At 45.8% G+C, this 27,972-nt stretch overlaps 1 protein-coding gene across 24 annotated transcripts in view; it reads right to left on the reverse strand.

Annotated features, from left to right (window-relative positions):
* Positions 1–27,972, reverse strand: part of KLC1 (kinesin light chain 1) — a 72,955-nt gene that overhangs the window by 14,179 nt on the left and 30,804 nt on the right. For 6 of the 24 annotated variants that reach the window (XM_023205710.2, XM_023205707.3, XM_023205701.2 and 3 more), the window contains exons 4-13: positions 25,028–25,106; positions 24,282–24,507; positions 17,717–17,804; positions 17,028–17,129; positions 13,758–13,931; positions 13,523–13,622; positions 11,386–11,435; positions 11,231–11,298; positions 9,486–9,594; positions 7,458–7,619 (exon numbers count right to left, since the gene is read on the reverse strand). In XM_023205710.2, coding sequence (XP_023061478.1) covers positions 7,458–7,619; positions 9,486–9,594; positions 11,231–11,298; positions 11,386–11,435; positions 13,523–13,622; positions 13,758–13,931; positions 17,028–17,129; positions 17,717–17,804; positions 24,282–24,507; positions 25,028–25,106 — 1,158 coding nt within the window. Of the gene's footprint in view, positions 1–417; positions 1,666–7,457; positions 7,620–9,485; positions 9,595–11,230; positions 11,299–11,385; positions 11,436–13,522; positions 13,623–13,757; positions 13,932–17,027; positions 17,130–17,716; positions 17,805–24,281; positions 24,508–25,027; positions 25,107–27,972 lie in introns of those variants that run through there. The other 18 variants (XM_023205712.2, XM_023205708.2, XM_023205704.2 and 15 more) reach the window with 13 other exon arrangements.

Genomic DNA, 27,972 nt, shown 5'->3' on the forward strand with positions numbered 1-27,972 from the left:
TCTGACAGAGGCTCTTCCTTTTAACAGTTTCGTCTAAATGCAATAGTTGGAGGTGCTGTTTCCTTCAGTAAATTTTACAGAACAGTTTCCTTAAATGTTAACTATAAAGGTGGTTGGAAAATTAAATAAAATGCTCATTCTATACAAATAACTAAAAATCCTCAGACAACCTTGTAGGGAGGAGAGTGCCCAGCTCTCATCTTAATTGATTGAGGTATTAATAAGTGAAATACTTGGCAGTATCTGAACATGAAAATAAAAAACACAGTGAAGAAAATGTGCAGACAGCAGCATTTCTTCTTGGAAAGAACTCCTTGGTGAGATGAACTGTAACCCCAAGACCCCTATCAGCTCTGCCATGTGGCGTTTCATGGATAAAGAGTGAGAGAAGTTCTACCAAGCAGACAGACACCAAGACACAAGTCAGTCGGAGTGAGTTTATTAGAAGTTAGAAAGACACAAATACACAAATCACTGAGCACTTCAAGATTAGTAGAGAAAAGCAGAATGCCCAAATTCCACACACAGACTACACAGCAAATGCTACTGGGGCGTATCCTACGGAGACCCCGAGTCCGAGCAGGAACCCCAGGGCTCTAAGTACCATGGAGCACGTGCGGCACATGCCTTGCTCTAAGGCTTAGTTACGTCAACAGGTCACCGTCATGCCATTGCAACAACACCTTGTGTGACACTTAACTACCTGTTATCAGAGTGAACAGCTAATCGCTCTTAATTTTTAAACTCGTGTATTACACAGTAAATGAATTTTATTAATACAATTTATATTACTAAGTACATATCTGGCAAAGCTACATGTATACAGAAACCAGGAACCCCCCAAAAAGGACAGCAGCACCGAAAGGAATAGCCAGTTCACAGAGAGGTGCAGCTCTGACAAGATCCTAGGGGGCTGCTAGACACAGCGGGCAGCACTGGAGAGAGAAGGGAAGCTGCGGGAGACGCCACCCGTCATGCAGGAGACAGTGTGAGAGTCACGGGCGGCTAGGCCTGTCAGACAGAAAGGAGAGAGAAAACCCACGTGAAACCGCGGCGAGGAAAGGCAACAGGCTCTGCGTTAACAGCCTGGCTTCCAGTATTTCTAGGTCGCAAGTCTCAACAGCCTTCTGAGTGGCTTTAGGACTGGGATGACCTTCTGCCTGCTTCTACCAGCCCAGCATAAAGCAGGTGCTGGGCCTTGTGGTGCATTTCATAGAATTTCAGACTAGTCCATTCCCAATGGTCATCAAAGTAAATTTCAACACTTTAAGAGTAAAGATTGGCAATGTATTAGAAATCTCCTTGACACTTAGTGTAAAAGGCTTTACAAGTAACTGTACATAAGGAGATTATGCAATGAAAAACATAGGGACCAAAATAAAGGCTACAGGTATGACTTTCATTCTCTTAAAAACACATTTTAGACATTTCAGAAACTTTAGGAAACCACGGACTTTAAAAGTCTACAGCCCATTTTAAACATGCAGTTGATAATCCAAAAGAAAATTAATTTCCACAGGCAGCAATGCGTCCTGGGTCCTGCCAGATTGGAAAGCCGACGTCTCGACAGAAGCACCAGACGGCAGGGCCTGCGCCCCGCCCGCTCGGACTCACCATGGGACGCTGAGCAAGTCATTTAACCAGCCCGAGCTTCATTTTTCTCATCTTTAAAATGGAAAAATAACACTTGTTACCAACACCTCAAAAATGTTGGGAGGACAAGAAAACATAAGTTTTTGCTGCTCTTTAGAAAGAGGATGCTAAAATGCTAACACAGCGTCATCAACAGTGCAGCCCTTGCTGTTCATTTCAAAACTCAGTGCTACACTACAGTCGTGTTATTATAATACACCTGAACTAAATACGTGGCAGAACACAGAAGATTCATTTCACTCAGATTCAAAAGTATTTCATGTGACACACACACACACGCTCACTCATGCTCTCTCCCTCCCCCCACTCTGCAGCTGCTGGAGTAGCAAGCTGACAACTGACAGCTGGTCAATGGGCCCAGGAGTCCCAGAATTGGGGTCCGGCCCAGCTGCCTCCTCCTCCCTGAGCCTCTGCAGACCCAGACCAGCACCTGGGGTTGGCAATGGAGCGGGTCTGCGCCACTCTGGATCAGTCACCCGGGCTGGAGTGCAGTGGCCTGATCTTGGCTCACTGCAAGCTCCGCCTCCTGGGTTCACGCCACCTGAGGACCTTGGCTGTGAGAACCAGGGGGAAGGCCGGCGGCTGCCCTGGCCCAGGCAGATTTCCATTCAACTGGACTTCAGGGCCTGGGAGGATTCACTGCACTCTAACAGCTTAAGAAACTGTCAACCTCTCTATATTGCTGGGAAAGAATATTCACATTACAAAAGTGGGTTATCTGAGCAGGATTAAGTGGATAATGTGTTCACAGTTTAAAAATATGCAGTCATCATTATTATCTATATACAGTGGGATTTCAGATAATTTGGTGCTTTTTACATTTATTTATTTTTGGCATATTCTAGTTGTCTTACTAATGTAATTTGAGACAGAGTCTGGCTCTGTCGCCCAGGCTGGAGTGCAGTGGCATGATCTTGGCTCAATGCAGCCTCCACCTACTGGGTTCAAGCAATTTCCTGCCTCAGCCTCCTGAGTAGCTGGGATTACAAGCATGTGCGACCATGCCTGATTTTTGTTTTTTTCGTACAGACGAATTTTTACCATGTTGGCCAGGCTGGTCTCGAACTCCTGACCTCAAGTGATCCACGTGCCTCGGCCTCCCAAAGCCCTGGGATTACAGGCATAAACCACCATGCCCAGACCTTAGTGTAATTTTTTAAAAATAAAAATTCATCTATTTCTAACCATATATTCCATTCCCCAATAATCCTAGATAAGAATTTAGTGTATTTGAAACGTGTAGAAATCTTAACATGCGAGCAGTGTGAAAAGAATGGCAAGACGGAGAGAGGCTGCTTCAAAAGGCCCCAGCAGAGCTGGTGACCTGCAGACAGACAAAGGTGGTGCAGCTGGGAGGCGGACCTCAGGCTCCACCTGGGGTGGCTCTGTGTGTCTCATGGAACCGCTGTAAAGACAACTGGGTAATGATGAAACAGCCCCAAGGGACTCCCACATTCCAACAGGGACCTGGTGCTGGTGGCTGACACATGCACATCACACCATGAACATGAAGCCACACGCGGCCGGGCGCGGTGGCTCATGCCTGTAATCCCAGCACTTTGGGAGGCCGAGATGGGCGGATCACGAGGTCAGGAGATCGAGACCATCCTGGCTAACACGGTGAAACCCCGTCTCTACTAAAAAATACAAAAATCTAGCCAGGCGTGGTGGCGGGCGCCTGTAGTCCCAGCTACTCGGGAGGCTGAGGCAGGAGAATGGCGGGAACCCGGGAGGCGGAGCTTGCAGTGAGCTGAGATCCGGCCACTGCACTCCAGCCTGGGCAACAGAGCAAGACTCCATCTCAAAAAAAAAAAAAAAGCCACACGGACAGCAGTTATAAGAGGACCAGTTTTATCCAGAAAAGGATTTGTGTGCACAAAGCAGCTGCACTTTCAGAGAGGCAAGACCATGAGAGAGAGCCAACTGAGGCTCACGGTGACAGCGGCTTCCAGATCTGCATGTGTCACACGAAACGAGGTCATAGAAGTGCCGCTGTCAAGTAGTTTAATCACAGTCCCTACAGTGTGTACCTAAAGGAGAGAACTGTCCTTCCCTGGACAAACCACCCACCAAGTTGAGACTTCGATCCAGACACTCCCTGCACAATACCAGCATCTGTCACCACCTGCTTTCCTTCTCAGTTTTGTGTGACACCAACGCCCAGGGCCCACAGGGGACGATTATCATTAATCAGTTTGTCCTTTCTTTGACCACGTAACTCTGTTTTAAATGTTACTTATGAATATTGAGAAAAACTGAGCCTAATACCTGGTGTATGCGGTTATTATAACTTAATCAAAAGCTGTCACATTCATTCCTGGCAGTCACTTCTGCTGAAGCTATGACTTCCCAACAGGGAGCACAATGTTTTTCCCTACGGTAGTAGTTTTTAACCTTTTAAAAAGCATTAAAATGCCTTTTAGGCTGATGCAGGAGAATCGCCAGAACCCGGAAAGCGAAGGTTGCAGTGAGCGGAGATTGCGTCACCTAACTCCAGCCTGGGTGACCTCCGTCTCAAATATATATATACACACACATATATATAAATAAAATTGAAATCATATTTTCTCATTATAAATATATAATAAGTTATTCTAATAAATGAAACAAGAACAATAAAGCTACCTTTATAAAACCCAAAAACTTGAAATCTGAAGTTATAGGTAACAGGGATAGTTGTTTTCTTCTTTTGAGACAGTCTTGCTCTGTCACCCAGGCTGGAGTGCGGTGGCGCGATCTCGGTTCACTGCAACCTCTGCCTCCAGGGTTCAATTCCCCTGCCTCAGCCTCCCAAGTAGCTGGTTACAGGCTCCTGCTACCACGCCTGGCTAATTTTTGCATTTTTAGTAGAGACAGAGTCTCCCCATGTTGGCCAGGCTGGTCTCAAACTACTGACCTCAAGCGATCCACCAGCCCTGGCCTCCCAAAGTGGTGGGATTACAGGCATGAGCCACGGCACCCAGCCACAGATATAGTCTTTTTTTTTTTGAGACGGAGTCTTGCTCTGTCACCCAGGCTGGAGTACAGTGGCGCGATCTCAGCTCACTGTAAGCTCCACCTCCCAGGTTCACGCCATTCTTCTGCCTCAGCCTCCCGAGTAGTTGGGACTACAGGCGCCCACCACCACGCCTGGCTAATTTTTTGTATTTTTAGTAGAGACGGGGTTTCACCTTGTTAGCCAGGATGGTCTCGATCTCCTGACCAACCACCTCGGCCTCCCAAAGTGCTGGGATTACAGGCGTGAGCCACCGCGCCCGGCAAGGTATAGCCTTAACATTTACCACAACACCTGATGTATTTGTCTATTTTAACTTAATTGCATAATACTGAAAAAATCTTGATGCACACAAATAAGTGACTACAGTGGTAACAGTTTGCTTTGCAATCTCAGGGAAATCTTCACTTAAACAGAAACAGCATGATAAACTTTGTTCTAACATCCGTATAAAGACAAACTAATGTGCTGACCTGCACTGTGTTAATATCTAAATCAAACATTTAAAATGAGCCCCTTTTATTGTCTCTAATTATCCCTCAATAAAGGTGACTAAAAATTAACACCTGTGTGCATACTGCCCTCACTACCTTTTAAAAAATAAGTCAGTGGTTTATGCCTATAATCCTAGCACTTTGAGAGGCCGAGGCAGGCAGATCACGAGGTCAGGAGTTAAGAGACCAGCCTGGCTAACATGGTGAAACCCCGTCTCTACTAAAAATAAAACAATTAGCCAGGCATGGTGGCGCACGCCTGTAATTTGAGCTACTCAGGAGGCTGAGGCAAGAGAACTGCTTGAACCAGGAGGCAGAGGTTGCAGTGAGCCAAGACAGCGCCACTGCACTCCAGCCTGGGCAACAGAGCGAGACTGTCTCGGGGGGAAGAAAAGAAAATCACAAGTTGGTCAAGTTCAGCATTCTGCCTTCTCAGAACCTTAAGAGTTGTGGGGAAATCGGGTTGGGGGCCAAGGTCTTCCTGTGAAGACTCTGAGGCAGCCTCAGCCGGCCCGCCCAGTGAATTCACTCACTTTATCTAAGACTCCATCTGAAGATGGGGCTGCCTCCATGCGCAAAGTGAGTTTAGGAACCACTGCACTGGACAATTTAAAACTCAGATTGTTTTGGTAGATCACCCATGGCCAACGCATCCTGGGATGAATTCCATCAAAGCTGCAGAGCTACCAAGTATATTCTCACGAAAGGGACACACCAGAAACACAGCCTGTGCATGGCCTATGTAATCAGGTGTCCAGAGTGAGAAAGGAAGCATGGAAGGAGGAAATCAGCAGGCACGCGGAGGGGCAGCTGCTTCATCCACAGCAGCGACACTTCCAGCCCGCGGGCCTGACGGGGACATCCGTACTCGAACCTGCTGCAGTGCACACGAGCAGTTCTCCTTCCTCTCCGAGTCCATCTTTAAGATGGTAACAGAGCTCTGAATTGTCACAATTTTATCATCAGATGATTTCATGTCAACATGGACCTAGAAATACTGTCTCAAGAGAAACCTCCTCCAGAACTTCATTCAAGAGTATCACAGTCTGCACCCTGGCTCCTAGAGCCTAAAGGACTTCCCTTCTATACGAAGCATGCAGGTACGACAGCAACCAAGAGAAGAGTACAGTACACAGTTCTGACAGAATGCGGGTGACAGGGAGGCCTGCGGGCCAGGATTTCAGTTTTAGGCTAACGCCCCACTGGGGCTGAGTGGGCAAAGCTGATGCTGATTGGTTGTCTTGGCACAGAAAAAAAAACCAAAGCAAGAAAGCTGCCAGATAAAGACAGTCAAAGAGAATGTTCTCCCTCAAATTTTGCTACTAACATTTTTTATAAAATATTTATTTAGAATGCTAGCTCCTACCAAATTGCTGTAGCTATAGAAAATCCTTAAAGAATAAAAGAATTTACATTGTAAGAAAGCCCAAAACTACAATTTGGCAGAACATGTGTAGAATTATAACTAATCGAACTGCACTATGGCAACTTCAAAAAACCAACTGTGCCCCTAGATGAGTCAAATGCCGCCTTCAACTCTCCCTGACAAAAGCAAAATACCAAAGACACCAGCTTGTGTATTAAAAAAAAAATCCATGTGCTAAAAAATTCACTGGAGAAAAAATGTCCAGAAGGCCACACGGTCTTTGGCAACCACTGGATAAACAGCAGTGGTGAGGAATTTCCAGGGGCAAACCAGTAAAACCTGGAGGGGGCCCCGTGCAGCCTCTCAGGCACATGGGGGCTGGCAACCATGAAGAGCCCCAAAGATCTGGACACCCTCTCAGGTGAAATGCAGGACGCTCAGGACTGAGCAGGACATCAAGGGAGCAGCCACCTAAGCTCTTGGTTCTGACCCGTTTTCTAAAAACAAATTCTACTTAAACAGCATCTCCCTTTAAAGCATTTCAACTCATTCTAACAAAATCTAGAGCAGCCTGGTCAGTGAAGTTAGAAGCACTGGAGTTAGCAATGAAATGGGTGAGTGAAAGCAGCGAGTTAGTTATCTGCCACACTGATCCTGATATTAAAATGAAACCAGATAGGGATCATGCTTTAAATAGCCAGGACACTCAATCAGCATTTAAGTGCTCAAAGTTAAGCCAAACAGCTTTCATGGATTCCTGAGAAGAAAATTACCACTTTAAACAAATAACAGACTGAAGTATTAGCAGAAGTAAAGAACTTACAGAAAGCTTAATTGGCACTTAATTTGAGAAAAGCAGAAGGTCTAGCACATGAGACAGGAGGAAGGCCTGGCAAGCGCCACGTGGGGGCGCCTCCCGGAGCACGTGCCCGCTGTGTACTGTACTTACCCCGTTCCACTCTACGCTCATACTCACTTCCTCCCCTCCGTCAGGGCCACTCTCGTACTTGACCACGTCCACGTTGAGGCTCTCACGGCTCCTGCGCTTCTCCATGTTCTCAGGGTCATTGAGCACTTCGGCCACCCTCTGTTTGTGAACATTGTCAAGACCCTGTGAGCCAGGCAAGGGAAAATGGTTGGACCCATTAGCACTTCAGATTTTCTTAAGTATTTCTCAGATACTTGGCTAGAAAAAAAAATACCAGTTCTTAATCACTGGAGGGAAAAAACTGGAACAGTAGCTCCTTGCAGCGGGTGAGGGTGGAGGCGAGAAACTGGAGAGAAACACAAAGGACCCTTAGGGGAACAGTGACGGGGCTTGGGTCGCACAGGGTGTGTGTCCATGTTCAATTATTCTGGGTCTATTATCTAGGACTGGAACGGCTGGGTCATGTGGTTTTATAAGTTAAACTTTTAGATAAGCCATCAAACTTCTCCAGTGCCTGCACCATTTTACATTCCCACCAGCAAGAAGACATGAGGGTTCCAGCCTCTCCACATCCTCACCAACACCTGTTATTTTCCATTTGTTCTCTTTTTTATTATAGCCAGTCTAGTGGGGATGAGGTAGTATCTCACTGTGATTTCAGTTACTATTTCTATAATGACTAAAGATGTTGAGTATCTCTTCATGTGATTGTTGGCCATCTGTCTATCATCTTCAGTAAAATGTCTATTCAGGTCCTGTGCTCATTTTTTAATTGGGTTGCCTTTTTGTCTGGATACCAAAACCTTATGAGATACATCATTTGCAAATATCTTCCCCCATTGCATGGGTGTCCTTTCACTTTTTCTTTTTTTCCTTTGAGACAGGGTCTCTCTCTGTTACCCAGACTGCAGTGCAGTGGTATCATCTAAGCTCACTGTAACCTCCACCTCCCAGGTTCAAGGGATCCTCCCACCTCAGACTACCAAATAGCTGGGACCACAGGCATGGACCAACACACTTGGCTAATTTTTTAAAAAAATTTTTGTAGAGACAAAGTATCACTATGTTGCCCAGGCTGGTTTCAAACTCCTGAGCTCAAGGGATACCCCCGCCTCAGCCCCCCAAAGTGCAGGAATTACAGGTGCTCACCACCACGCCCAGCCCCTTTCACTTTCTTGAGGATGTCCTTAGATGCACAAGAGTTTTTAACTTTGGTGAATCCAACAGATCTAGTTACCTAGTTTTTATTTTGCTGTTCACGCTTTTGGGGTCATATTCATGTTATTTTATTTTATTTTAATTTACTTTTTGAGACGGAGTCTCGGTCTGTTGCCCAGGCTGGAGTACAGTGGTGCGATCTTGGCTCACTGCAACGTCTGCCTCCTGAGTTCAAGCAACTCTCCTGCCTCAGCCGCCTGAGTAGCTGGGACTACATGCTTGTGCCACTGCACTGTATTTTTAGTAGAGATAGGGTTTTGCCATGCTAGCCAGGCTGGTCTCAAACTCCTGACCTCAGGCAATCGACCCACCTTGGCCTCCCAAAGTGCTGGGATTCAGGTGTGAGCCACTGTGCCCAGTCTCACGCCTTTTTTTTTTCAATTGAGACGGAGTCTCGTTCTGTCACCCAGGCGGCTGGACTGCAGTGGCGTGATCTCGGCTCACTGCAGCCTCCACCTCCCAGGTTCAAGCGATTCTGCTGTCTCAGCCTCCCAAGTAGCTGGGATTACAGGATTACAGGCATGTGCCACACCACGCCCAGCTAATTTTTATATTTTTAGTAGAGACGGGGTTTCACCATGTTGGCCAGGCTGGTCTCAAACTCCTGACCTCAGGTGATCTGCCCACGTTGGCCTCCTAAAGTGCTGGGATTACAGGTGTGAACCACCGTGCCTGGCTTCATGCTCTTTTAAACAATATAACTTTATTTGTTCAAACTAAAATAATCAACATTTTTTATTTCTAAATCAAGCTTTCAACAAAAGTCATGTAAAAGAGAACCATTAAATTCAAAGTTCCCATAGGCCGGTTAAGGACAGAAGTATGACTAACCTGTTTACGAGACCTCATGGCAGCTTCTTCTAATGTTTCAGCAGCTTCAAATTTGCCTTGACGTCTGTAAAGTGCCCCAAGGTTTTTTAGAGTGGTTGTAACAGTTGGACTGTAAGAAAGCACATGACATACAGAACTGTGACATATAAGCTGTGAACAACCACTATCAACAGCACATAATCTAAAGGACTGACAGACTTATGTTTCGGCTTGACTATATTTTAACTTTCTCTTGTACTTTTTTGAAACTGTAAAATTATGAAGAGTTCTTCCTTCTCAAGTAGCTCTGCCTCCTATGCCCTGGCCCTTCCTGTAGACAGCCCCCGCAGGCCAGGCTAACACCACACTCCATCCAGGCTGAGGCGGCTCTCACAGACCACTGGCCACTCTGTCAACAGAAACTTCTGGGCCAGGTCTGTGTGGTGATCAGCATGCTTTCCCTGGAGACACCTTGGTCTGCGCTGGCAATAATGACAAACAGTGCTCTGCATGCTGCTGCTCACGTGCTCCCATCTCCCTCAAGTACAGGGGAGAAGAGAGCAAAGCAGAACCTCCCTATCAGGGGGGTGTGAGGGCAGAGGATAAATGCTTCATGTACCAGGGAAGCAATAAGCAGATGGCCAAGAGGACGGCTGTGTTTCTGCGTTCTTTTTTATTTTTCAAACTGTATCATTAGGCTTGATGTTTCTGCATTCTTGATAGAGCAGACTTACTAAAAAAAATGATAAACCTAGATTCATTTTAGCATAGATAAGTACTTCAAGAGATTTCTGTTCACTTTCTTACAATAGGCATTTTGGGTACAGAAATAAAGAAGCTATTTTCTATGTCTCTGAAACAAGTGATCCATGGTAAGTGTTATGGGAGCCCTGGAGAGGGTTCAGAGAGTTTTCTGAAAATAGATGAATGGTAGGCTGTCTTAAAGGATGAAGAAAATTAAGAGTGGAAAGACACGGTGGCTCACGCCTATAATCCCAGCACTCTGGGAGGCCAAGGTGGGTGGATCACCTGAAGTCAGGAGTTCAAAACCACCCTGGTCAACATGGTGAAACTCTGTCTCTACTAAAAATACAAAAATCAGCCGGGCATGGTGGCGGGTGCCTGTAGTCCCAGCTACTCGGGAAGCTGAGGCAGGAGAATTGCTTGAACCTGGGAGGTGGCGGTTGCAGTAAGCCAAGATCACGCCATTGCACTCCAGCCTGGGTGACAAGAATGAAACTCCGTCTCAAAAAAAAAAAAGAGTGGAAAGGCAGTAAAACAAGCGGGCCACCTGGACCCAGGGACGGCAGCCATCACAGACGGCAGTCGGCACAGGCTCAGGCCCAAGAGGCAAGGCTCTCGGGCTGGCCACGGACGAGCCTACACTTCCCTCTGCAGAAGACAAGGCCCCATGGGTCATGAGGAAAAGAAGCGTGTGTGGATCTGTGTCTCCAGTGCTGTGTGTGAGGGGCTGGCCTTCCCAAGCCCGCTGGCACGCTTGTCATGAATTTACTGTATGGTTTCTACCATTAAACGTAAAAGGCACGCAATTACCTTTGCACCAGCCTAATATGATGGTGGGTTTATACATGTAAATGATCTCATTTACAAAGTTAGTGGGGTTTTTTAAATTGGAATTTGGGGAAAACATGGGACTGTGCACTTAAGGAACACTACACATCGGTCACTTATAAGCTGCCCTGTAGAACACAATTCCCTTCCCCCTGCTTTTCAGTTTTTCCAGCCAAACGCAATTCCAGACATACCTATCAACTTTGCAGGCTTTGTACCAGCCGCCATACTCTCCAAAAGACGTTCCATCCTTTTGCTTTCCCTAAATTACAACAAATAATTTCAAATGAATAATTATCCTGAATGCAGGATATACAATTTAGAAAATCTCAAAATAATACATTCTTACTTTGCATTCTTCTCTTTCTTCAGCATGCATCCAGATGGGTTTATTTTCATCTAGGGAAGAAAACACAGCATACAGGTTGAGCATCCCTAATCCAAAACTCCAAAATCTGAACTGCTCTAAGGGGAATTTCCTTTGAGTGTCAAGTCAGCACTCGAAAAGTTTCAAATTTTGGAGCACTTTGGATGATGAATACTTAACTTGTACTATAAACGAAAGATAACAGAGCCTGCTAAGTAAAACAGACGTCATTAAGCCTCAGTGGCTGCTTTTTTTTTCTTTTTTTTTTTTTTTCGATGGAGTCTCACTCTGTTGCCCAGGCTGGAGTGCAGTGGTGTGCTCTCGCCTCACTGCAACCTCCACCTCCCGGGTTCAAGCGACTCTCCTGCCTCAGCCTCTGAAGTAGCTGGGATTATAGGCACCCGCCACCATGCCCAGCTAATCTTTTTGTATTTTTAGTAGAGATGGGGTTTCGCCATGTTGGCCAGGCTGGTCTGAAAACTCCTGACTTCAAGTGATCCACCTGCCTCAGCCTCCCAAAGTGTTAGGATTACAGGAGTGACCCACCACACCCAGCCTGTTTTCTCTTTTATATGATCCTTGTTAGATACTACTACTTACAGCATGGACAGATTAAGTTCACACTGCAGGAAAAAGTCTATGGAAGACAGAGCTGGACACCAAGCAACAGGGTAAGACACAGGGTGCAGAATCAATGTCCTGAGACAGGTGATCAACTGCCAAGACACCCCAACAAATGCTAGGACCCGGTAATGTAACTGCTAAAATGTTAGCTGCTCAAGGGAGTATTCAGAATGTGAGCACTAAACAAAAGCATTAAACAACAGTCTAAGAAAAAGTAGTAAGATGTTGGTAGCAAAAGTAGAAAAGATATAAATCAAGGCTGGGCGCAGTGGTTCACACCTGTAATCCCAGCACTTTGGGGGACTGAGGCAGGAGGATCACCTGAGGTCAAGAGTTCGAGATCAGCCTAACATGGTGAAACTTGTCTCTACCAAAAATACAAAAATTAGCCGGGCGTGGTGATGTGCGCCTGTAATCCCAGCTACTCGGGAGGCTGAGGCAGGAGAATCACTTGAATCCAGGAGGGGGAGGTTGCGGTCAGCCGAGATCATGCCACTGTACTCCAGCCTGGGCAACAAGAGCGAAATTCCGCCTCAAAAAAAAAAAAAAAGAAAGAAAGAAAGAAAGAAAGCATACAAATCAATAATCATTTTAAGTCATCTTCTCGGAACACTCACCCAAGTTTCTAGACAACCAACAGACCCATGCCATGGAGGAAAAAGCCATCTTAAAAATAATGTTTATGAAAATATTTTTATGACTGAAAGGTACTCACACTAAAAATGTAAAGAAAATAAGCAGTATACATGATGATATGGACGGTATGGTTTGAAATCTGTAAACCAAAGGCACAGAAGGAAGGAAAGACATTAAAAATGTGAAAAGATGGATTTGGGTGATTCTCCTCTTTCCATTTCTGCGTGAACTGTGTAGGTCTCTGCAATGAGGACATGTTATGGGCTCTGGGCACTGCAATCCCAGTCTAACGGCTTCTCAATTACAGGGCCTCACGCAGTCACTTAGTCTGTGGTGTCCTTCCTGCTGCTGCTGCTTTTTTTTTTTGAGACGGAGTCTCGCTCTGTTGCCCAGGTTGGAGTGTAGTGGTGCGATCTTGGCTCACTGCAAGCTCCGCCTCCCGGGTTCATGCCATTCTCCTGCCTCAGCCTCCTGAGTAGCTGGGACTACAGTAGAGGCATCCACCACCACGCCCGGCTAAGTTTTTGTATTTTTAGTAGAGATGGGGTTTCGCCATGTTGGCCAGGATGGTCTCAATCTCCTGACCACATGATCCGCCTGCCTCGGCCTCCCAAAGTGCTGGGATTACAGGCATGAGCCACCGCACCTGGCCTGTGGTATTTTTGCTTTTAAAATGGGGTAATGTTTGACCCGCTGCACAGGACTGCTGTGAAAGTCAAGTGAAATCACACATTTAAACTACTTAGCTTAATAATGTACACAGTTAAGTGCTTATTAAACAGTAACTAATATTATTAGTATATTATTAGTCAAGTCATTATACAATGAAATTCATTTGAGACGGGAGTATATTTCTTACCATCTACAGAACCAAACTCCCTTTCATGTGCACGAGTGAGAATCTCTTTGTACAGTGTTTCTGCTTGCTTGAACTTTCCTTGTTTCAGATAGCAGGATGCCTTAAAATAAAATAAAATATTTCATATCTTTCAGATGTAAATAAAGCATAATTTTAATCTACAGTTAAAGAAGTATTTGGGCTTGGGAAGAAAGCACTCCTGGCCACCTCCCTAATGCTATGCCAGTCAACACACCAGGTTATTTTTTGTCTTAGCCACGTTGGGGTCATCAGGTCCCAGTTTTGTCTGGTAGATCTCGAGGGCTCTTTGATAATAATATTCTACTTCTTCATACTTGCCCTGGTTCTGGCACAGTAAGGCCAAGTTATTTAACTGCTTGGCAACATCGGGGTGATCCTTCCCCAAAACCTGGGAATAAAAAACAGTGTATTAGAGACACTTGTTCTGCTCCCATCCAATCCATTCTCCACCCTACTGTCACATTATGATCTTCCTCGACATAAGCACGACTGTGCTACACTTTCAGATTTAAATCCTTAACTGGCTCCCCACACCATGTAATAACAAAATAACTAGAATTTATCAAATTCTTATTTATGAGGGGAGGGAGGGAACTGTGCTCATTTTCTTTAGCTGCATTAATTATTGCAGTAATCCTTCATGGTAGGTACATTTTATGTATGTTTATTGTACTATGTACAAATGTACATAGTAGGCATATTTTGAACATAAGGAAAATGGGCTTTGTAAGCGCTATGTGAGTTGTACTGCCAGGTTCTGGAGGAGCCCACAGCTGTCCCAGTTGCCCAGGACGCTCTTCTCCTAGCCCTGCCCACTAGCAACGACTTATCCTTCAGGGTTCTCCTCAGTTCCCCTCAAAGGGGACTTCCCTATGCCAAGTTAAGGGAGCCCTCACCCCACCTCACCTAGTGAACTCGCAGGCATATCACCTGGTGGTTCTTTCTTCGTAAGACTCACTACTCTGAACTACCTTGAATATTCTTTATTACAATGTAAGCCCCAAGAGTGCAAATTCTTTGTCTCTTTTCTTCACCAGTGTAATCCCTGCATCTAAAAAGGGGCCTGGCACACAGATGGATGAATGAACACTAACCTCCTCCTTCAGTACCTTGAACAAGTGATGAGTTCTCTCTGCTTTGTGCCTTTACACATGTGGTCCGCAGGGAGGTAAGCTGCCTCTCTACTCCTTTCTGCATTCCCTACCTCTCCCTGCCTAGGACATTTTTAACTCAATTATTCAAGACGCAGTTCCAACACCCACCTTCCCTGAGAAACCATCCCCAACACCCCCCGGCTCTGGCCCGCAGGAACCCGCACTCCATGTCTTCCCAGAGCTCTCTATTCTAGACGCTGCTGTGCCCTCTGCGGTCCTCAGTCTGTCCAGTGGACTGTGTCCTAGTGGGAGGGACTACATCTCTGATCTGTACATCACCAAGTCTAAGCAGGGGGCTCGAAATGAATGAAAGGGTAAATACATGAATGAATTTGGCAGGTCATCTTTTTTTTTTTTTTTTTTGAGACGGAGTCTCGCTCTGTCGCCTGGGCTGGAGTGCAGTGGCCGGATCTCAGCTCACTGCAAGCTCTGCCCCCCGGGTTCCTGCCATTCTCCCGCCTCAGCCTCCCGAGTAGCTGGGACTACAGGCGCCCGCCACCTCGCCCGGCTAGTTGTTTTTTTGTATTTTTTAGCAAAGACGGGGTTTCACCGGGTTAGCCAGGATGGTCTCGATCTCCTGACCTCATGATCCGCCCGTCTCAGCCTCCCAAAGTGCTGGGATTACAGGCTTGAGCCATGGCAGGTCATCTTATATGGTTCCTAATTCTTAATTTGATACTTTTGTGCTGTCCCTGACTTTAACTCCAGCCCACCCCAAATTCGACCATTCTATTTCAGAAACATGCAGACTGACGGTGTGATACAATGCTACCTATATAATCTGATTCTGATAAGGAGCCCTTCTTCATTCTTTCTCCCCCAATTCCTTGCCACGTGGCTCAAAATTAACTGATAAGAATCACTGATAAATAATCACTAAAAATACCAAGTTAAAATACCATTTGTGCAGCTGGGCGCAGTGGCTCATAATCCCAGCACTGTGGGAGGCTGAGACAGACGGATCACCTGAGGTCAGGAGTTCGAGATCAGCCTGGCCAACACGGTGAAACCCCTTCTCTACTAAAAAATACAAAAATTAGCCGGGCTTGGTGGCGCATGCCTGTAATCCCAGCTACCCAGGAGGCTGAGGCAGGAGAATCCCAGGAATCCGGGAGGCAGAGGCTGCAGTGAGCCAAGATCGTGCCCCTACACTCCAGCCTGGGCGACAGAGCAAGACTCCGTCTCAGAGGAAAAAAAAAAACACAATCTGTGGTTACTCATCAGACAGACCTGATACCTCAATCTCTGTAACATCTGAAGAGACTGTCATACAGAGCACTGCTGAAATGAACAAGTTACGCTGTATTTTTTCAATACCTAATTACCATAAACTGTAGCAGCTGGTATTAAATATACATGACACTGACTCAATCTATAGCTCTGAGTTAATCTTTAGTTATAATAATAATTATTTCATTTCTCAGCTTCATAAAGCATATTTAGTAAATTTATCTTTAAACTATCATGTTTTTCTTATTGACAAGCACATGTTCCACTGTCAAATGCAATGCTCCCAGGCTTTCCATCTCTAGTCCTCAGACATGTCTTCTTCAATCAGAGTCGCTTCTAGGCCACCTTGGACGGCACCAGACTCAGGACTGCACCTTTCTAAATGCACACGTTTCATAACTGGACCTTCTTTTCTTTTTTTTTTTTTTTCTTTAGAGACGAGGTCTCACTATGTTACCCAAGCTGATCTTGAACTTCCTAGGCTCAAGTGTTCCTCCCACCTTGGCCTCCCAAAGTGCTGGGATTACAGACATGAGCCACTGCGCCCAGCTTGTAATTGAGTCTTAAACGCTGATTTGTATGGGCCAATCTGGCTTTGTTTTGTGGGTTATTCGCTAATTAAATGAGTTGTTTCCAGCTAATAGTCAGTTAAAAACACATCACAGTGGTTATTTCTCAAAACCTAAAACTGAAAAATTTTTAAAAACACAAAAAACAGGGCTGGGCATGGTGGCTCACACCTGTAATTCTAGCACTTTGGGAGGCCAAGACGGGTAGATCAGGAGAAGTCAAGAGATCGAGAACATCCTGGCCAACATGGTGAAACCCTATCTCTACTACAAATACAAAAATTAGCTGGGCGTGGTGCTGCATGCCTGTAGTCCCAGCTACTTGGAAGACTGAGGCAGACGAACCACTTGAACCATGGAGGTGGAGGTTGCAGTGAGCCGAGATCGCACCACCACACTCCAGCCCGGTGACAGAACGAGATTCATCTCAAAAAATAAATAAATAAATAAATAAATAAATAAAACACACACACACGCACACACACACACAACAAAAATCTCTAAGACGACGACTGTCCCCTTCTTTTGTACCTTTTCTCGGATTTCCAGAGCTCTTTTGCACAACGGCTCTGCTTCTTTGTACTTTCCTCTTTTACCATAAAGGACTGCAAGGTTATTTAAAGTTGCTGCGACCTGTCAACACAGAGAGAACCACTAAGAATAGTAAAAGATAACCAAATACAGTACATTTATACACCACATATTCATTTATACTCAATCTATACAGTAAAGCATTCTTAGTCGGATAGAACAATATGACTTCAGTTAAAAGGAAAAGCGCAATTCACTAGAGTATAGATTATACAAAGTAATACTGCAGAATACTAAAATTAAACACATCAACGTCAAAAACATAATACCGACTTTTAAAAAATTTCCCTGGAAGCCACAAAGCCAACCAAAACAGATTCATATGCAAATCTGACCAGATTTTAATGAAGACAATGTAATTATTCAGAAAAAAATTTCTAGAAGGACATGCAATTTGATTTACAATCAAAAAATAGTTGGTGATCCATGTGAGGAGGGGTCATAAACAAATTAGATGTGCTCTGGCCTATCACTGGCACTGAGTAAATGAGGACCTCCTACCTGCACCATCTAGCGAAAAGGCAGTGCTTAAACTTTCCCTGTTGAGTTTAATGGTAAAATGAGTTGGATAAAAGAAATATATGGCGAAAATAAAATATAAAAAGAATGAAAGAACTTGATATACAAACCGCAGGATGATCTTTGCCCAAAGTTTTCTCACGAATAGCCAAGGCATCATTCAGTAGGTTAGCTGCATCTTTGTATTTATTCTGATCCCTAAATGGAAAAACACACATTAAGTGTTTTAGATAAGTGTTTCAGATGTAGATCACTACAGCTTTTTTTTTTTTTTTCCTCCTGAGACGGAGTCTCACTCTGTTGCACAGGCTGGAATGCAGTGGCATCATCTTGGCTCACTACAATCTCCGCCTCCTGGGTTCAAGCAATTCTCTGCCTCAGCCTCCTGAGTAGCTAGGCTTACAGGCATCTGCCACCACGCCTGGCTAATTTTTGTATTTTTAGTAGAGACGAAGTTTCACCATGTTGGCCAGGCTGGTTTCAAACTCCTGACTTCATGATCCACTCGCCTCGGCCTCCCAAAGTGCTGGGATTACAGGTGTGAGTCACCGCGCCCGGCCTCATTACAGCTTTTTTAAATATAATCTTCAACTATAGAAAAAAAAAGTTAAGCTTAAACTATTTAAGAGGCCAGGCGCAGTGGCTCACGCCTGTAATCTCAACACTTTGGGAGGCTGAGGCGGGTGGATCACGAGGTCAGGAGATCGAGACCATCCTGGCTAACATGGTGAAACCCCGTCTCTACTAAAAATACAAAAAAACTAGCCGGGCGAGGTGGCAGGCGCCTGTAGTCCCAGCTACTCGGGAGGCTGAGGCAGGAGAATGGCATGAACCTGGGAGGCAGAGCTTGCGGTGAGCTGAGATCCGGCCACTGCACTCCAGCCTGGGCAACAGAGCGAGACTCTGTCTCAAAAAAAAAAGAAAGAAAGAAAGAAAAACCACAAGCTTATGGGTGGGGGAAAAAACACTGGAAGGAAATCCATCAATAAACGGACTGGCAAGGTGAACTCTGGAATCAGACCCAACTAGCTTCCGAACTTGACCTTCCCATCTAGGCCACTGGGAAGATAATGTCCCCACATTACAGTGTGGTCATGCTCATGCCAGTTGGCCAGCACAGAGTAAGTGCAACAATCTAGAATAATGGAGCAAGCTTGCATTTGGTATCAGACAGAATTAATTCTAGTGTCTGAGCTTGGGCTCTGCCAGTTAATGGCTACACAGCTTTGGGTGCATTAAGTGACCTCACGCAGTCCCAGCCTTCCCATCTACAAAGCAAGTATGTGATCTATTGCACAGTCTTGCTGTAAGATGATATGCTACATGTACACTGAAAAAGCCTTTTAAAAAACAGCAAACAGCCGGGCGCGGTGGCTCAAGCCTGTAATCCCAGCACTTTGGGAGGCCGAGACGGGCGGAACACGAGGTCAGGAGATCGAGACCATCCTGGCTAACATGGTGAAACCCCGTCTCTACTAAAAATACGAAAAAAAACTAGCCGGGCGAGATGGCGGGCGCCTGTAGTCCCAGTTACTCCGGAGGCTGAGGCAGGAGAATGGCGTAAACCCGGGAGACGGAGCTTGCAGTGAGCTGAGATCCGGCCACTGCACTCCAGCCTGGGAGACAGAGCCAGACTCCGTCTCTAAAAAAATAAAATAAAATAAAATAAATAAATAAAATAAAAAACAGCAAACAAAAGTAAATATATTGTTGTGTCTGAAGTTGGTACCCAATCTGCCTCCATTTTATTCAGTATGGAGGAATGAAGAATCTTTCTTGATTGGAGTAAAACAGCAACACCCCAGAACCAGGAACTCTCAGTTTAAGCATTGCTACTCACTACTGATGTGACTGAAAACAAGTATTTGCTTTTGAGACTTAGTATACATCTTTCTCAATTGAGTAGTAGTAACTGCCTGGCAAGGCTTTGCCCTGCAGAACGTGAGAAAGACTAATAAGGCTTCTAGAACCTCTGAAGCACACTAATTCTGGCCAAGTATTAATATACTATTGTTTCTTTTTTCATCCTATTACATGCTATTGTAAGCTGCCTCAAACTTTTTGTGAAAGCTGACAAGTACAAAATAGAGTTCCAAAAAGTAGTGGCCAGGTGCAGTGGCTCACGCCTGCAATCCTAGCACTTTGGGAGGCTGAGGCGGGCAGACTGCCTGAGCTCAGGAGTTCGAAACAAGCCTGGGCAACACAGTGAAATCCCATCTCTACTAAAATACAAAAAATTAGCCAGGCGTGGTGGCATGCACCTGTAGTCCCAGCTACTCGGGAGGCTGAGGCAGGAGAATTGTAGCAAATGCAATTTAAAAATAAGCTACCAAGGCTGGGCGCAGTGGCTCACACCTATAATCCTAGCACTTTGGGAGGCCGAGGCGGGTGGATCACCTGAGGTCAGGAGTTCAAGATCAGCCTGACCAACATGGTGAGACCCTGTCTCTACTAAAAATACAAAAATTAGCTGGGCATGGGGCAGGCGCCTGTAATCCCAGCTACTTGGGAGGCTGAGACAGGAGAATCGCTTGAACCCAGGAGGCAGAGGTTGCAGTGAGCTGAGGTCGTGCCACTGCACTCCAGCCTGGGCAACAAGAGCAAAACTCTGTCTAAAAAAAATATAAATAAATAAAATAAAATAAGCTACCTAAAGTGTTATGAGAATTAAATGAGGCTGGACACAGTGGCTCACCCCTGTAATTCCAACACTTTGAGAGGCCAAGGCAGGTGGGTCACCTGAGGTCAGGAGTTTGAGACCAGCCTGACCAAGATGATAAAACCCTGTCTCTACTAAAAATAAAAAAAACTAGCTGGGCGTGGTGGCTGGCGCCTGTAATCCCAGCTACTCTGGAGGCCAAGGCAGGAGAATCACTTGAACCCAGGAGGCAGAGGTTGCAATGAGCCAAGATGGCGCCATTGCACTCCAGCCTGGGTGACAGAGCAAGACTCTGTCTCAAAAAAAAAAAAAAAAAAATGTCCGGGCACGGTGGTTCACGCCTGTATCCTAGCACTTTGGGAGGCCGAGGTGGGTGGATCACTTTGGGAGGCTGAGGTCAGGAGTTTGAGAACAGCCTGGCCAACATGGCGAGACTCTGTCTCTAGTAAAAATAGAAAAAATTAGCCGGGCGTGGTGGCAGTCGCCTGTAATCCCAGCTACTTGGGAGGCTGAGGCAGGAGAATTGCTTGAACCTGGGAAGCGGAGGTTGCAGTGAGCCGAGATTGCGCCATTGCACTATAAGAGCGAGACCTCATTTAAAAAAAAAAAAAAAAAAAAAAAGAATTAAATGAGATGAGGTATACTAAGCACTTCTGTAAACGATACCATATTATAAAATGTCTGGGACTATTGATTAGCAGTGGTTCTCAGGTGTGGTCCCAAACCAACAGCAGTCAGCCTCAACTGGAACTTACTAGAAACCCAGAACTACCCCAGCCCTGCTGATCCAGGAACTCTGGGAGTGGGACCAGCACACTGCGATTTGTTAAATCAAGTGGGCTTAAGAAGCCCACCAAGAACTCAAATTCAAAAGAAAACAAAAATAGAATCCTAAAGCATTAAAATCCTAACAGAGCCGGGCGCGGTGGCTCAAGACTGTAATCCCAGCACTTTGGGAGGCTGAGACGGGCAGATCACGAGGTCAGGAGATCGAGACCATCCTGGCTAACACGGTGAAACCCCGTCTCTACTAAAAAATACAAAAAACTAGCCGGGCGTGGTGGCGGGCGCCTGTAGTCCCAGCTACTCAGGAGGCTGAGGCAGGAGAATGGCGTGAACCCAGGAGGCGGAGCTTGCAGTGAGCTGAGATCCAGCCACTGCACTCCAGCCCGGGCGACAGAGCGAGACTCCGTCTCAAAAATAAATACATAAATAAATAAAATCCTAACAGAAAAATGTGCAAGGTAACAGGAAATTCACAGAAGGATGCAAATGACTATGTAAATGATTATGTCAGCACCCCAGGATGAAAATGACTATGCAAATGATTATGTAAAAATACATAATCAGAGAAATACAAATGAAAACACAATGCATACTCTATCTCCACCAACAGAAAAGAGCCCCCCACCTCCAGGGTGGCACCCGTGCAGCAGGAGCATGGGTAGGCACAGCCTTTCTGAGTGGCAGTTTGGCAGCAGGTACCAAGGACTATAAAATGTTTATACTCTAACCTGTCTTAGGAATTTATCCTAAAAAAAGAAATACATGGCTGGGCACAGTGGCTCATACCTGTAATCCTAGCACTTTGGAAGGCCGAGGAGGATGGATCACCTGAGGTCAGGAGTTTTGAGACCAGCCTGGCCAACACGACAAAACACTGTCTCTACTTAAAAATACAAAAAATTAGCGGGGCTTAGTGGCAGGCGCCTGTAGTCCCAGCTACTCGGGAGGCTGAGGCAGGAGAACTGCTTGAACTCAAGAGGCTGAGGTTGTAGTGAGCTGAGATCACTCCATTGCACTACAGCCTGGGCGACAAGAGCAAAACTCCATCTCAAAAAAAAAAAAAAGAAAGAAAGAAAGAAAGAAAGAAAGAAATCCAGGCCAGGCATGGTAACTCGTAGCTCACACCTATAATCCCAGCACTATGGGAAGCCATGGCAGAGGATCCTTTGGAGCCCACGAGTTTGAGACCAGCCTGGGCAACATGGTGGGACGCCATCTCTACAATAAATAAATAAATAAATAAATAAATCCAAACTCTTGAACAAAACTTATAAAGATCAGTAAAATATGAAAGGAAAAAGAAAAGCTTAAAATTATGTGTCCTTAACACAAGAATGATGGAATAACAAGCCAAACAGTAGAACACTGAATACGAACACAGATGCAGCTACTGTTTTTCCCAAACATCTACACACACAGGTCGGCTCTCACACTATAATGCCAGGGAACCACGAGACTGACGGAGGCCATGGCACCCCAGCACCCAGCAGTGATGTGTGTGCCCATGCACGCTGTACACAACAAAAACCTAGTTATGCTTAACTCATTTATATTAATAATATCCAGTACTGTCCAGAAACTTCCATATGTTTTAATAGGCATATAAGTTTTTTAAAAAACAAAAAACACAAAAACGCTGGCCAAGTGCAGTGGTTCCCAACCTGTAACCCTAGCACTATGGGGGTACCAAGCTGATCAGATCACTTAAGCCCAGGAGCTCAAGACCAGCCTGGGCAACATGGCAAAATGCCGTCTCTACAAAATATATACAATTTAGCTGGGCGTAGTGGTGCATGCCTGCGGTCCCAGCTACTCAGGAGGTTGAGGCAGGAGGATTGCTTGAGGCCAGGAGTCGGAGGTGGCAATGACCCATGATCGCATCACTTTTTTGACCCTACCTCAAAACAAAAATTTTGTTGGAATGAACTGTCTCAATCTATTAAGAGCTAAATGCAAATATCTCTGACTAAGAAATACCTACAGTGAAATATTCAAACAATTGGCCAGGCACAGTGGCTCATGCCTGTAATCCCAGCACTTTGGGAGGCCGAGGCAGGAGGATCAGTTGAGGTCAGGAGTTTGAGATCAACCTGGCCAACATGGTGAAACCCTGTCTCTACTAAAAATACAAAAGTTAGCCAGCCATGGTGGCACGCGCCTGTAATCCCAGCTACTTAGGAGGCTGAAGCAGGAGAATCACTTGAACTCAGGAAGCACAGGTTGTAGTGAGCTGAGATCGCGTCACTGCACTCCAGCCTGGGTGACAGAGCCCGACACTGTCTCAAAAAAAAAAAAAAAAAAAAAAAAGAAAAAGAAAATATGCAAACAATCTCAACATTCACCAACAGGAAAACAGTCAAAAAATGTCTAGAATGTCCACGAAACCCTAATGCATAGTCACGGGACAGACCAAGCTGCTGACAAACTACAGAGCCAAAGGGCACGGACTCGTTTTAAATAGTGTTGTTATAACAGGGGGCTTACTTTCTTATTTGTGTGTTTTTCTTTATTTTACCAACTTTCAAAACTTATTTTTAAAGAAATTACTTATGCGTGTAGGTAGCTGTATCACCCAATTTCTCTTCAAGCGTCATTATGCCCTGCGCTCTCCTCTCTCTCCACACATCCTCCTTCCTCAGGCTCCCCTCGTCCCACCCCCACAACCTCAATCCTGTCCCAAGAGGACACCCTGCTTACAGCTCCAGCCCCCAGCTGGATCCTAGGCACTGAGCCAAAGGAACTCTCCTACCACACAACTCAGAGCCCACCACTCCCCTGGGGCATCCTTCAGCAGGGGTGAAAGAGTTAGAGGAGCACACAAGAGGCAAAGGGCAAGCTGAATCCTGGATTCCAAAAGGAGGTACAGCGTTCCAGGCCTCGGAAGGCAGGAATGACACTGCCAGGCCAAGTGGGAAGGCCATTTAGACGAAAGAAGCTGCCTGCACAGGGTCTTGTGGAAAAGGTCAAAACAGCATTTGGCTGGTGTGAGGGGTACATCGTGGGCTATTCTAAACAAGCTGAACTGAGCGGTCATGGGCAGCGTCTTGTTCTGATTTGGTGACACCCTTCCACAGAGCTTACTAAATATTTTTAATTTAACCCCTATTTAAAGAGAAGTGGATATGGTTGAAAAGTAGTTTATATAGATACATTAAAATATATTTTAAGGGGCAAAATGGTTAAAAACAATGTCTCTAGGTAAAATTCAGTAGGAAACAAAAGTGACTAGCCTGTACACCAAGGCCAGGATGTTGAGCATGGTGGCCACGTCCGGGTGGTCATGTCCCGAAGTCTTCTCCAGGTCCTCCAGAGCCTGCTTGCAGAGGGGCACGGCTACCTCGTAGCGTCCCTGCGAGGCGTACTGGATCACCAGGTTGTGGAGTGTCCGCAGCCGTGCGGGGATCTCGTAGCCACCCTGCTGGGCAGCCGCGGCTGCACTGCTGTGCTGCTGCTGGACTGCACGGAGAAAGTTCACTTCAGATGAGTTTTTAAAGACAATTATCCAGATGAGTCAGTTTCTTTAAAATTGTCTTTACTATTGGTTCAAGTTAGTACTTGGCCCCTAGTGCTATTTAAATCTTTTCCTAGTACTGTCTGGGCAGCCAGGATTAAGAGTAGTGACTATAGGGTCAGGGATGGCACCATGGCCCCTCAGTGCCATGAGACTCTTCTTGGCACCATGAAACAAGCAGAATAAGTAATTCTGACCTGTCTACCCCGTAAGAACCTGCAGGTCACACCTGAACTGCTCATGCCTGCTGCTGTATCCTAGGGTCTACTCTAACATATTCCTGTATTCCAACATACAGCACAAATTATTTTGGAAAACCAAAGGCAACCCTGCTCTGCTGGTGCTTCCTCCAGGCAGGCCGCATGCACTAAGGCTGCCACTGAGTGTTGATTGCTAGGACCGTGTTCTGGGGGAAAACACCTCTCTCCTGCACTCGGTAACATTCCCGCATCACCCGTCACTCACTTCCTTGCCCTGGGTCGTCTTCATCATTGGGGAAAAGGTCATCCAGAGGCTCTTTGGTAGAATCAGTGTCTTTGTCCTCCTATAAAACAGATCCAGGACAACGCTTCATCTTACAAGTACCATACACATCCTGTCCTGAAAATCTTTAATATTAAATACATTTTAACTAAGAATCTTAGAAAAGATCATCAGTTTTTATCATCAAATGTAGGATCGGCCACCATCTGGCATCCATCAGTTGAACAGGAGTAATGAAAAGCTAGATAGACTAGAACACAAATACTTAAGTGCAGATCAGAGTTTGATGAAATGGGCCATGGCTGCATTTCCATGCCTCAGATCCTTCTCCTGTGCTCTGAGGGAGGTCTAGGAGAGCAGGGAAAACCCTGACTCAAAATAAAATCTTATTTGGGAACCAAATATGTAGCAACAGATGAAAATGGTGCATCTCTGATCCCCAGAGAAGTGGGGGGGCTAGATTCCTCACCACCACAATCGGCTCCAGGGCAGGATCACTGGGAGCAGTTTGAAACCTCCCAGCTTTAAAGGCTGGTGACCCATGTTTCCCTACATACTGATTTACTCAAAGAAATAAAATCAGAAACTACATAATGGGAAAGACAGGTAACAGCCTGACCAGTAAGAAATTAGCTTCATTGGGCCGGGAGCAGTGGCTCACGCCTGTAATCCCAGCACTTTGGGAGGCTAAGGTGGGCAGATCACAAGGTCAGGAGATCGAGACCACCCTGGCTAACACGGTTAAACTCCGTCTCTACTAAATAACACAAAAAATTAGCCGGGCGCGGTGGCAGGCGCCTGTAGTCCCAGCTACTCAGGAGGCTAAGGCAGGAGAGTGGCGTGAACCCGGGAGGCAGAGTTTGCAGTGATCCAAGATCGCGCCACTGCACTCCAGCCTGGGCGACAGAGCGAGACTCCGTCTCAAAAAAAAAATTAGCTTCGTCATAGGGCAGATGAACACTATTTGGCTCCGGAAGGGAAAATGTGATAAAGACACATTGCTTTTAGAATATTCCTGTCTGGGATGCATAATCCAAGTATTAGACGAACCCCAACTGAGGAATGATGGACGAAGTAACTGGCCTGCGTTCTTCAAAAACATCAATGTCATGAAAGACAACCACAGACGGAGGTCCCATTCCATGTGAAAGGCTACTCAAGAGATGTGACAGTCTCATGAAGGATGTGCCCCGAACTGGGGCACAGTGGAACAATGCCATGAAGGATGCTGTTGGCAGCTAACAAAAGGGGAGTATGAGCTTCAGAGGAGAGGATATGCTGGGTCTGTGTGCAACTTCCTGAGTGCCCCTGGCCCTGGACTGCCACAGGAGAACCCCTCACCCTAGGGAAAGAAGCCCAGCAGCAGTAAGCAGCCGTGGCACATACTATGCCACTCTGTGAACAGGGTTCAGAAGAAACAAGCACTCATAAGTACTCCAGAAAGGGTAAGGAGAGTCCGCTCACTGGATGTTTTCTCCAAGTTTAACACGTTTTCAAAATAATAAATTTTAAAAGTCACCGATCCTACGAAACTAGCTTTCTCCTTCTCAACATCCTCCAGTGTCCCAGGTCAATCACGGTCGGCATCGACATCTGTAAGTACTTGCATTTCCATAGCACTCTAGAGCAAGCACATTTTTTTTTTTTTTTTAATTTATTTATTTATTTATTTATTTATTGCTTGCCTGTTTGTTTTTTGAGATAGGGTCTCCCTCTGCCACCCAGGCTGGAGTACAGTGGCATGATCTTGGCACACTGTAACCTCCGCCTCCCAGGTTCAAATGATTCTCATGCCTCAGCCTCCCAAGTAGTGGACCACAAGTGCGCACCACCACACCTGGCTGATTTTTTTGTATTTTTTAATAGAGATGAGGTTTTGCCATGTTGGCCAGGTTGGTCTTGAACTCCTGGACTCAGGTGATCCGCCCGCTTCGGCCTCCCAAAATGTTGGGATTACACGCATGAGCTACCGCATCCGGCCTTAATTTTTTTTTTTTTTTTTTTTTTTTTTTTTTTTTGAGATAGAGGTTTACTCTGTCGTCTAGACTGGAGTGCAGTGGCGCGGATCTTGGCTCACTGCAACCTCCATCTCCTGGGTTCAAGCAATTCTCCTACCTCAACCTCCTGAGTAGCTGGAGTTACAGGCGTGCGCCACCACGCCTGGCTAATTTTTGTATTTTTAGTAGAGACGGGGTTTCCCAATATTGGCCAGGCTGTCCTCCAACTCCTGACCTCGGGTGATCTGCCTGCCTCGGCCTCCCTAAGGGCTGGCATGAGCCACCGCACCCAGCCACATCTTTTAAATCAAAACATTTAGTTGGCCCCTAACCTAGAGGAGACGTGAGGGAGGAATACGGTAAGCCTCTTGAAATACCATGCTGTCAACTAAACTGCATCCTCCCCAAATTCCTATGTTAAAGCCCTAACCCCCAGTGTAATGGTATTTAGAGATGAAACCTTTGGGAGGTGATTAGGACAAGATGAGCTCGAAAGGGTGGGGCCTCACGATGGGATTAGTGCCCTTGTAAAAAGAGACACCACAGAGCTTACTCCTTCTCTCTCTGTACCACATGAGAACACAAAGAGATGGTAGCAGTCTGCAAGCCAGAAAGAAGGCCCTCACCAGAACCGGACCCTGCTGGTACCCTGATCTTGGATTTCCAGAGCTATGAGAAAATAAATGTTAAGCCACCCAGCCTGTGGTATCTGTTACAGTAGCCCAAGCAGATGAAGACACAGGGGAAATGTAGGTTTGCTGGTGCTACACATAAGACGGTTTCAGTAGTCTTAGAATGGGGATTCGAACCAGAGACACAAATGTGCACCTCTCTAGTATTCTGATTATGTATGTGAACATGCCTGGCACCATATAGGTATTTAAAAAACGTTAGTTCCAAATGCAACGTGCAACACTGGACTAGGTCCTA

This window comes from Piliocolobus tephrosceles, chromosome 6 (genome assembly GCF_002776525.5).
Source record: "Piliocolobus tephrosceles isolate RC106 chromosome 6, ASM277652v3, whole genome shotgun sequence".
NCBI classification, from domain to species: domain Eukaryota; kingdom Metazoa; phylum Chordata; class Mammalia; order Primates; family Cercopithecidae; genus Piliocolobus; species Piliocolobus tephrosceles.